The sequence below is a fragment of the Notolepis coatsorum genome (assembly GCF_963971535.1).
Source record: "Notolepis coatsorum genome assembly, chromosome: 20".
NCBI lineage: Eukaryota > Metazoa > Chordata > Actinopteri > Aulopiformes > Paralepididae > Notolepis > Notolepis coatsorum.
In genome coordinates, this window is record NC_140184.1 from 1,368,694 (window position 1) to 1,380,693 (window position 12,000).

The 12,000-nt window shown below is 45.1% G+C and overlaps 1 protein-coding gene across 1 annotated transcript in view; it reads left to right on the forward strand.

Annotated features, from left to right (window-relative positions):
* The window catches only part of trpm7 (transient receptor potential cation channel, subfamily M, member 7), a 175,455-nt gene that overhangs the window by 46,012 nt on the left and 117,443 nt on the right, over positions 1-12,000 (forward strand). The window contains 2 exon segments of the mRNA XM_084337584.1: positions 3,235-3,273; positions 8,235-8,427. Of these exon segments, the coding sequence (XP_084193710.1) occupies positions 3,235-3,273; positions 8,235-8,427 (232 nt within the window).

Below are 12,000 nucleotides of genomic sequence, written 5' to 3' on the forward strand. Positions count from 1 at the left end.
CTCAATTGGCAGAGTCAGCGGGAGGGAAGCCGGTGGGGTGGTATTCTGGTCGTTGTAAACAGTGACTCCTACAGGTCGGTCAGGGCGCCTGCACAGCGAGGAAGGGAGATGGTGAGGCGTGAGGGTAGAGCCATATGAAATGCGTGTTCACGGAATCGCGGACGGAATCACGGGATTGACCAACAAAAATGGAATCTACTGCAAAATGTGGAATATTGCAGAATTTGGCGTAATCTGGACTGAAATTTCGTTTTTGGTTGGAACGTTTGTTGCAAAGCAAACATGACCAGGGAGGCGGGGACCGCTGCGTGTTACACACTACACGGCAGTGTCCAAGCGTCTACCGTCTCGCTGCTTCAGTGTTAACATCGTCAAGAAGCTAAGAAATTCCACAATAAGCCCTAAATTCAGAGCAGAGCAGTATCCTAATGACTTTTATGCCTCCGGCGATAAGGTGTTTTGCAAATTCTGTCAACGTACCGCGGACTGGACCTGCAAAAACACGTGCAACACTATTGTGATTAAATAGCTATGTAACGTTACAGTACATAGGACTATAGATGGAAATGATAGCTTCTAGCTAAATCTGGTGCACCCATCCATTTGTTTAATGCAAATTATTGTCGGTACACACTATCCTTTATAAACGAAATAAACTAAACTAAAGGTGCCTAAATTATGCATTACTATATTTCATCACAATATAATAGATATAGCTAGGCTACTGACATTGTCATTGTGATAATGTCCGTAGTAGCTGTATCTATTGTTTACACTTGAAATGTGCGTTTGAAAAATATTGTGTAAAATTGAACTGTATTTCTGAGTTGCAGCACTTAAAAACATTAAATGGACTGTTATATCTTATTCAATTGTGGACATTTATTCATTCCCACTTATTAGACACTATTTCTGATGGTAAAATTAGCATAAAAAGCTAAATACAGAATTCTGAAATAGAAAAAAAACGGAATTTGGGAAAAAATGGAATTTGGAAATTAATAAAACGGATTTCATATGGCTCTATGTGAGCCTCCCACACGTTACACCTCACCAATGAGAGTCCGCGCTGGCAGGTGAAAAGAAGTGGCTGGCTGACTCTGCATGTATCGGAGGGTATCTATCAACCCTCCCTAGACCGACCAGTGGAGGGCACATGCGAGCAACGACCAGGGAGGGGGGAATTAGCATAACGACTAAATTGGGATGGGAGAAAAACACAGAAAAACAGGAGGAGAAAAAGTATATATATAAAAAATAAAAAGGCGAGGCGATCGCTCCTTCAAGGCCGTGGCCCCCAAACTGTGGAACCAGCTACCCCTGGAGATCCGATCTGCCCCCTTGCTGGAGACATTTAAGGCCCGTCTAAAAACCCACTTTTATTCCCTAGCCTTCAGTAAACCCTGATTCTCACACACTCCACTCCCATGCAATGTTATCCTGCCCCCTCCCCCTTGTATCTCTTCTTGTGCTCCTCTGTCCCCTGTGTGCTATATTGTGTTCCCCTATCCGTTTGTTGGTCTACTGTTGTCCTATTCTCTGAATGTACTGTCTGGTCCTGTTGTGCCTTTTTCTATTTTTGTATGTGTATTTTATATTATGACATTGATCTTATGCTTTGATTGTACAGCACTTTGGTTGGCTTTTGAGTTTTTAAACGTGCTTTATAAATAAATTACTTGACTTGACATGACTGTGACCACTGTCAGGCCACTTGGCCAGGTTTCATAACAGTGTCTTGGTTAAACGCCAACTTGACGAGTCACTGGCAGGCTGCCTAGTCAACGGATAACCTCCTAAATGGCCTCATGGCGCTCTGCGTTTCCTTGTTGCCATGGAGACATCGGCCCTGATGACACTCACTTCTTCTTCTTCTACAGCTAACTCCTCTTGGAGGCATGACCTTGACTATACAGACTGTTATCTGTGCAGAACTTACATCTTCTGTGTACTTCCTCGAAATCTGAGCCACTTGTGTGATGCAACTAACCCTGGGAACTTATCATGGCTGTTGCCCAGCTGGCCACACTGGCATCCAGGAAATGCTAAATGCTAACATGAAGGAAGACATGAGGGAGGAAGACGTGAAGGAGGAAGACGTGAGGGAGGAAGACGTGAGGGAGGAAGACGTGAGGGAGGAAGACGTGAGGGAGGAAGACGTGAGGGAGGAAGACGTGAGGGAGGAAGGCGTGAGGGAGGAAGACGAGGGAGGAAGACGAGGGAGGAAGACGTGAGGGAGGAAGACGTGAGGGAGGAAGACGTGAGGGAGGAAGACGTGAGGGAGGAAGACGTGAGCGAGGAAGACGTGAGGGAGGAAGACGTGAGGGAGGAAGACGTGAGGGAGGAAGACGTGAGGGAGGAAGGCGTGAGGGAGGAAGGCGTGAGGGAGGAAGGCGTGAGGGAGGAAGGCGTGAGGGAGGAAGGCGTGAGGGAGGAAGGCGTGAGGGAGGAAGACGTGAGGGAGGAAGACGTGAGGGAGGAAGACGTGAGGGAGGAAGGCGTGAGGGAGGAAGGCGTGAGGGAGGAAGACGTGAGGGAGGAAGACGTGAGGGAGGAAGGCGTGAGGGAGGAAGGCGTGAGGGAGGAAGACGTGAGGGAGGAAGACGTGAGGGAGGAAGGCGTGAGGGAGGAAGGCGTGCGGGAGGAAGACGTGAGGGAGGAAGACGTGAGGGAGGAAGACGTGAGGGAGGAAGACGTGAGGGAGGAAGGCGTGAGGGAGGAAGACGTGAGGGAGGAAGACGTGAGGGAGGAAGGCGTGAGGGAGGAAGGCGTGAGGGAGGAAGACGTGAGGGAGGAAGGCGTGAGGGAGGAAGACGTGAGGGAGGAAGACGTGAGGGAGGAAGACGTGAGGGAGGAAGACGTGAGGGAGGAAGACGTGAGGGAGGAAGGCGTGAGGGAGGAAGACGTGAGGGAGGAAGACGTGAGGGAGGAAGACGTGAGGGAGGAAGACGTGAGGGAGGAAGACGTGAGGGAGGAAGACGTGAGGGAGAAGGGGGCTTCATAGATCCTTGTATCTCAATGAGGATGAAGGTGTAGAGATGCTGCTAAGACATTTTCAGTAGTTTATTAAACAATCTGGTGGGGAAAAAAAACCATACAGAACAAATTGTTATTCAATATACAACTATTTTAAAGTGTTAAACACATGCAGAGGGGATCTTGAAACAAATTAAATAATAATGATCAAATAAAGTGATTGATTTGAATATAATATTGGAGTTGGTTTTCTTGCAGATGCCTTCCAGGATGTCAGATCTGTCAACAGCTGGTCCGGTGAGATTCAGTTTATTTCTCTTTCAGCGCCGAGCTTTTTTATAACTTTATTTTGGTTCGTTTTTTCTTTTCTTTTTTCAAACCACAAACATTACATAAACATTATACACTTTGAAATAAGACAACCACCACCACATGACAAACAAGACTCACAAGACAATACAATAGTGTATGGGGGAGAGCTGTTTTCGCTCTTATTTGGTCTGGTCCGTTTTGGTTTGGCTGTGGCGTTCTTTATTCGTCTGACAGCCGCTACATTGTCCATTTCAACCAGCGTCTGTCGTACGTCTTGGCTTTCGTTCTCAGAAAGTATGTAATTTTCTCAACTTCAAATTACTTTATTTTCCTTTCGGAACTTCATTTGTGCAGTGGTTGAAAGACAAACATAGTCACAATACATAGACACTCGCCACTATAAAAAGCAAAAAAAAAAATTGTTAAAACTACAGTAAAAAGACCACTATATAAAAAAACACCAACTACATTAAAACTACAGTACTTAAGCATGATATATTAAAATCAATGTGGAGCAGTTCTATAATCTATATGTATATAAATAATAAATAATAGTAGTACAGGTGATATATGTCCATCAGGTGGAAGGGGGAAGTCTATTTTAAGTAGTCCAGAGTTTCAGCGCCAAGCTTTTAATGGAGCAACACCTCCTATAATCCACTGTACAGGAAAACTGTTAATGGAGCAACACCAGAGAGGTATTAGGGCTGGGCGATATGGCCAAAATGTTTATCATATATCTAGATAGATAGATAGATATATCCCGATAACATTTTTCATATCGATAATTATCTATATTTTTATTAGTATACAATTTATAAATTTTTTTTTAAATTATTATTTAAACAACAAATGTATGTTTATTTTGCAGCAATTCTTTGTCGTTGCCGCCATCTTTAGTGTTACAGCCCCTCACACTCCAGTTCTCAGGCTCCATCTTTAGTGTTACAGCCCCTCACACTCCAGTTCTCAGGCTGCAGCTGGTTTGAAAGCGCTCCAGGGGAGTTGAACAGTTCTGCTAGTTTCTTTTCCATCTTTTGGCGCTTTTTTGGTGGACAAACCACCGCACACATGTGCACCATGACTCACGACCCGAGACTATCTCTGCTAGCACACATAGCCTACTGTGTACAGACTGTTTCAAACTGTATTTTAAATTAGAAGGCAAACAAAATAAATGGACAAGAGAAAAATAAATCTCAATTTGGTCAGTATTGTCATTTAGACAAGCAAAGCCATTACTTTAAGTTGCAAGAAAGACAAGTCTGTCCACTGTCTCTGGTTTTAAGGCTGCCCTGTTGCAGGTCACAATAAATAAATAAAGATTATTATCGATTATTAAAATATATCGCGATCATTATCATTTTAGCGCCCAGCCCTAAGAGGTATAGAGGCTGATAGAATGAGAACAGGACTGAAACAGAGAGGTATAGAGGCTGCTAGAATGAGAACAGGACTGAAACAGAGAGGTATAGAGGCTGCTAGAATGATAACAGGACTGAAACAGAGAGGTATAGAGGCTGCTAGAATGAGAACAGGACTGAAACAGAGAGGTATAGAAGCTGCTAGAATGAGAACAGAACTGAAACAGAGGGGTATAGAGGCTGCTAGAATGAGAACAGGACTGAAACAGAGAGGTATAGACGCTGCTAGAATGAGAACAGGACTGAAACAGAGGTATAGAGGCTGCTAGAATGAGAACAGGACTGAAACAGAGAGGTATAGAGGCTGCTAGAATGAGAACAGGACTGAAACAGAGAGGTATAGAGGCTGCTAGAATGAGAACAGGACTGAAACAGAGGTATAGAGGCTGCTAGAATGAGAACAGGACTGAAACAGAGAGGTATAGAGGCTGCTAGAATGAGAACAGGACTGAAACAGAGAGGTATAGAGGCTGCTAGAATGAGAACAGGACCGGAACAGAGGTATAGAGGCTGCTAGAATGAGAACAGGACTGAAACGGAGGGGTATAGAGGCTGCTAGAATGAGAACAGGACTGAAACAGAGAGGTATAGAGCCTGATAGAATGAGAACTGGACTGAAACAGAGGGGTATAGTGGCTGCTAGAATGAGAACAGGACTGAAACAGAGAGGTATAGAGGCTGCTAGAATGAGAACAGGACTGAAACAGAGAGGTATAGAGGCTGCTAGAATGAGAACAGGACTGAAACGGAGAGGTATAGAGGCTGCTAGAATGGGAACAGGACTGAAACAGAGGTATAGAGGCTGCTAGAATGGGAACAGGGCTGAAACAGAGAGGTATAGAGGCTGCTAGAATGGGAACAGGACTGAAACAGAGGTATAGAGGCTGCTAGAATGGGAACAGGACTGAAACAGAGGTATAGAGGCTGCTAGAATGGGAACAGGACTGAAACAGGCTGCTAAAATGCATAATCTGAGTGGTTGTTTTTTTCAGCAAATATGTTTATTATAGTTAAGACATATTAACTTGTAGAACTCAAAGGACTCAAATCCCCTTCCACACAGACTCCATTGCAATGATTGGCGTTTCTATGGTGACAGAACTCTGTACTTGCAGCTGTTCTGACTATAACAACCTGACGTTCACTTTTCTGACTCAAAAATAGGCTAGCTTGCAATCGGATAGCTTTCTACTGAACGCAGGGAATTGGTATCTTATCTTCTTTTCTGACTTAAGTGCATTTCCCATGTTGGGAATGCATGTTCCTTTTTAAAACTACGTTCATGCAACTGGCCTCTGAAGTGTATCCTTTAGCCAACACAGAATGCTCTCTCCTCACATTATTGCCTGATGGTGAACACATTAAGAATGAACATATTGGGCCTAACAAAATAAATTGTTTGGTTCCTGTTGGTTGTCAGTTAAGGCCATGGGTAGGTAGGGAATTTATAAAAAAAATTATAAAATATTTTTGGTTATTCAATAACAATGCACTCTTGATTGGAAAACAACCTATAAGATTCCCTAGATGGGAAAAGCAAGGCATACACTCATTAGGAGACGTTTTCAACAAACAGGGTTTTTGTAGTTTCAATGAAATACGCAAAAAATGTAATCTCACCAAGTCCACATATTATTTTTACGCACAGTTATTGGCATGTTTGAAGGCTCACGGTGTTCCATTAAAGATACCAATTGTACACCACAGATACCACACATTTTTCGATGAAAGAGAGACATCGAGAGGTTTTGTATCAGATCTTTATCATCAATTACTAACGGCCTCGTATGAAACCCTCCATCTAGACTCAGTCTGGAGGAGGGATATACCAGACCTGGAGACAGACTTTGACTGGCAAGAAGCCTGGGCAAATGTACGACTTGCATCAAGGAACCCGGACCATCAACAAATCAATCTTAACTATATTCACAGGACATACTTAACTCCTATAAGACTGAACAAAATGGGTCTTAAACAAGACTCCAAATGCTCCCTATGTACAAATGGGGACGAAGGGACATTTATGCACATGTACTGGGACTGCCCACCAGTTAAGATATTCTGGAAAGAAGTGACCCAGCAATTAGCAAATCTCTTAACTCTGGATATACCTGTACACCCCTCTGTATTACTGCTGAATGATGTCTTTGAGCATGCAGTACCTCCACAGCTAAAGAGATTGGTTTTATCCGGTATCACAGTGGCTAAAAAGCTGATAGCATCACAATGGTTTCAACCGGAAAAAATTTGCCGGAAGGTCTGGACTCTTGCATATCTCGATGTGATTTATCAAGAAATATCTACAGCAAGAATTTTGGGTCTCAATGAATCCAAAATGACATTGTGGTTAGAAGTGGTGGAGAGAATAAAAGCTAGCATATAATGGTAGTGTCTGGTTAGGAACAAGTTATAATGGTTGGATTATCCAATGGGGGGTCCGGGAGGGGGGGGTACGAGCTGGAGCATAATGTAGGTTTTTAGATAACAGGTATTAGGGGTATACGGTATCCTGTATAAGACATTTGACTAAATGGTAATTTCATTGGATATGCATTGTGAATTAATGCTTGTATATCTTATCGTGTGTTGTCATGTTTGTTTATATGTCTGTTTAAAAAATAATAAAAAAATAAAATATAAAACAAATTTGGATAGGGAATTTTTATTTTATTTTTCACGACAACATGGATGCATGTACTCTGCCAGCATGTTTAATATCCATATACCGTAATTCCTCTAATAGTAACCCCGGCTTGTATTTGTTTCAACTGTAGCGGGTACCAGGCTTGTATTAGGAGGAGGCCTGTATAAGAGGGAGGCCTATATTTCAAATTTTCAAACGGATCATAATGAATAAATCAACATTTTGTGTCAGTTTGAACCCAGTAAAATGTACTGGGTTCATTTATTGAAACCAAGTACTGTATGCAATAGTAAACAGTGCAATTACAGGTGGTCACTGGTCATTTCAACGTTTTCAAAGTGAAATCAAGTAACTAGTTCAGTATGCAGCTCAGTATATTAGTAACCCGGCTTGTATTAGGAGGCCGGCTTATAATTGCTTAGCTCAAGAGCGCACCCGGCCATTAATAGAGACCCGGCTTGTATTTGAGACCCGGTTACTATTAGAGGAATTACGGTACTAAAGGTTAAAATACAAAGGCGGCACTACAAAAGTACAATGTACAAAGGTAGTAGTATTAAAAATGCCACCCCTAAATACGACTCAGTCACTAAATATCCTGACGTCAGAGAGCTGTGCAAATATTGTGAACTACTGGCTTTTTATATATTCTCATTATTGACATGGACTGCACTTTTTTACTAAGATTTAATTAAACGTTAGTGTAAAAAAGAGATTTAAAATGTTTTATTATTTTTTTTTTAATACAAACTCATAAAATAAATTTGGGTCACACATAAATCGGCACGGTCGGTTGGCAACCGGAACCAAACAATTTATTTTGCATGGCCTTAAGAACCAGAACATGACCCTCGGATGATGACCCTCGCCTCCCTCAGGTGCTGCTGCGGCCGCCTGGTCCGGCAGCATGTGGGCTTCACGGCCAGCCTGGCGATGAAGTTGGGTGAGAACGCCCAGCCGACCCTGCCGGAGCTGGAGGAGTGGTCTGTGGAGAAGCACACGGAGGAGAGCCCCACGGACACCTTCGGTGTCGTCAACTTCCAGGGAGGCGCCCACTCCTACAGAGCCAAGGTAACCCTAACACACTCCTACAGAGCCAAGGTAACCCTAACGCACTCCTACAGAGCCAGGGTAACCCTAACACACTCCTACAGAGCCAGGGTAACCCTAACACACTCCTACAGAGCCAAGGTAACCCTAACACACTCCTACAGAGCCAAGGTAACCCTAACACTCCTGCAGAGCCAGGGTAACCCTAACACACTCCTACAGAGCCAAGGTAACCCTAACACACTCCTACAGAGCCAAGGTAACCCTAACACACTCCTGCAGAGCCAGGGTAACCCTAACACACTCCTGCAGAGCCAGGGTAACCCTAACACACTCCTACAGAGCCAAGGTAACCCTAACGCACTCCTACAGAGCCAGGGTAACCCTAACACACTCCTACAGAGCCAAGGTAACCCTAACGCACTCCTACAGAGCCAGGGTAACCCTAACGCACTCCTACAGAGCCACGGTAACCCTAACACACTCCTGCAGAGCCAGGGTAACCCTAACACACTCCTGCAGAGCCAGGGTAACCCTAACGCACTCCTGCAGAGCCAGGGTAACCCTAACACACTCCTGCAGAGCCAGGGTAACCCTAACACACTCCTACAGAGCCAAGGTAACCCTAACACACTCCTACAGAGCCAGGGTAACCCTAACACACTCCTGCAGAGCCAGGGTAACCCTAACACACTCCTACAGAGCCAAGGTAACCCTAACGCACTCCTGCAGAGCCAGGGTAACCCTAACACTCCTGCAGAGCCAGGGTAACCCTAACACACTCCTACAGAGCCAGGGTAACCCTAACGCACTCCTGCAGAGCCAGGGTAACCCTAACGCACTCCTGCAGAGCCAAGGTAACCCTAACACACTCCTACAGAGCCAAGGTAACCCTAACACACTCCTACAGAGCCAGGGTAACCCTAACGCACTCCTGCAGAGCCAGGGTAACCCTAACACACTCCTACAGAGCCAGGGTAACCCTAACACACTCCTACAGAGCCAGGGTAACCCTAACACACTCCTACAGAGCCAGGGTAACCCTAACACACTCCTGCAGAGCCAGGGTAACCCTAACACACTCCTACAGAGCCAAGGTAACCCTAACGCACTCCTGCAGAGCCAGGGTAACCCTAACACACTCCTACAGAGCCAGGGTAACCCTAACACACTCCTGCAGAGCCAGGGTAACCCTAACACACTCCTGCAGAGCCAGGGTAACCCTAACACACTCCTACAGAGCCAAGGTAACCCTAACACACTCCTACAGAGCCAAGGTAACCCTAACGCACTCCTGCAGAGCCAGGGTAACCCTAACACACTCCTACAGAGCCAGGGTAACCCTAACACACTCCTACAGAGCCAGGGTAACCCTAACACACTCCTACAGAGCCAAGGTAACCCTAACACACTCCTACAGAGCCAGGGTAACCCTAACACACTCCTGCAGAGCCAGGGTAACCCTAACGCACTCCTGCAGAGCCAGGGTAACCCTAACGCACTCCTGCAGAGCCAGGGTAACCCTAACACACTCCTACAGAGCCAAGGTAACCCTAACGCACTCCTGCAGAGCCAGGGTAACCCTAACACACTCCTACAGAGCCAAGGTAACCCTAACACTCCTGCAGAGCCAGGGTAACCCTAACACACTCCTACAGAGCCAAGGTAACCCTAACACTCCTGCAGAGCCAGGGTAACCCTAACACACTCCTACAGAGCCAGGGTAACCCTAACACACTCCTACAGAGCCAGGGTAACCCTAACACTCCTACAGAGCCAAGGTAACCCTAACACACTCCTACAGAGCCAAGGTAACCCTAACACACTCCTACAGAGCCAAGGTAACCCTAACACACTCCTACAGAGCCAAGGTAACCCTAACACTCCTGCAGAGCCAGGGTAACCCTAACACACTCCTACAGAGCCAAGGTAACCCTAACACACTCCTACAGAGCCAAGGTAACCCTAACACTCCTGCAGAGCCAGGGTAACCCTAACACACTCCTACAGAGCCAAGGTAACCCTAACACACTCCTACAGAGCCAAGGTAACCCTAACACTCCTACAGAGCCAAGGTAACCCTAACACTCCTGCAGAGCCAGGGTAACCCTAACACACTCCTACAGAGCCAAGGTAACCCTAACACACTCCTACAGAGCCAAGGTAACCCTAACACTCCTGCAGAGCCAGGGTAACCCTAACACACTCCTACAGAGCCAGGGTAACCCTAACACACTCCTACAGAGCCTCGTATTCAGAGGATTCATAGGAAGTGATCTAGAGCCGAGCTCCTCAGTACAAATAAAGCTGTTTTAAATATTTGTTTTGCTGAGGATGTGTTGTTGTTGTAGTTCCTTCCTCACACCACTGCACCCACTGAGCTGTGGTTCTTGTACTGGGTTAGTTTTGATCCAACTCATTGGACGCCATCGCTTAATGCGCTAGAACGCCACCGCTTTAATCAATGGGGGGGACTGAGTTTTGCGAGTGCTTAAAATATATCTTAAATTATAGCTATGGGTCTAATATACCCGTCGATTATCAGTGAGTTGCTTCCAGTCAACATGTACAAAACGGATTGTTTTTTCATCGGTACATTTCCATTTTATACCGTTTTTAATATGAGTATAGTTTTGGTGGTTCAGAGTAATTCCAGGAAAAGACGCGATAATGGCCCTTTAGTGGAATACACTAAACACGTTGTAATGAAAAGAGCCCTGGACCGCGGCACCCCCCCCCCCCCCCCCTCCTGCACCCAACGGCACACAGACACACAGACAGCGTCGATTGGGGTAGAAATAAATATCATCAACGATCAAATTTATATATAGTGTTCTTACCTTGTATCTGATGTAATGCAAAAGAAATAATCCAATTATCTGATCGCCATTCCAAACACTGACGGGCGGGCGGGGTTACTGTTCCATGCCATCGTTGTTGAGGCCTACCTCGCTTGCGTTTTTAAACCCAGCCTGCACGGCTCGGATCGTCCCAGAAAAGAAACTACACCATTCCCAATGGAGTGCAATACCAGCTGGAAGGCGTAGGTGGCGGTATTTGCCCTTTTGCGAGCTCAGACCCATTCCCAATGATAACATCAGGCTGGATGGATGAAAATGAATGGATATCGCTAATAAAAGAAATAACGATTAAAACCCGACTATACTCGTGATTGGCGCTCAAGCGATGGCGAGTTAACCCGACTATCATTGTGACTGGCGCTGAATGAGTTAAGCCAGTTTCTTGGAGGAAAAATGGGTCAGTGTCTTAAGTGTTTTATTGCCCATATGTATTTGTAACATATAATATAACCGATGGGGCATACAGACACTCATCTGCAACTTTGATTACACTGTTTACTTTCTCATATTTAAGAGATAATTATATTGTTTACACCCCGTTTATAAACATTTTCTTTCTCATATTTAATATTCTGATCAAATTCTATTGCCTATATTTATGTCTTTCGTTTCTACTATTACCCTGCCCATACCTGTACCCCCCCTCCCCCCTCCCCCATGCTGCTATGACGGTAGAATTTCCCCAAGGGGATCAATAAAGGAATATCTTATCTTAACTCATTCAGAGCCACGC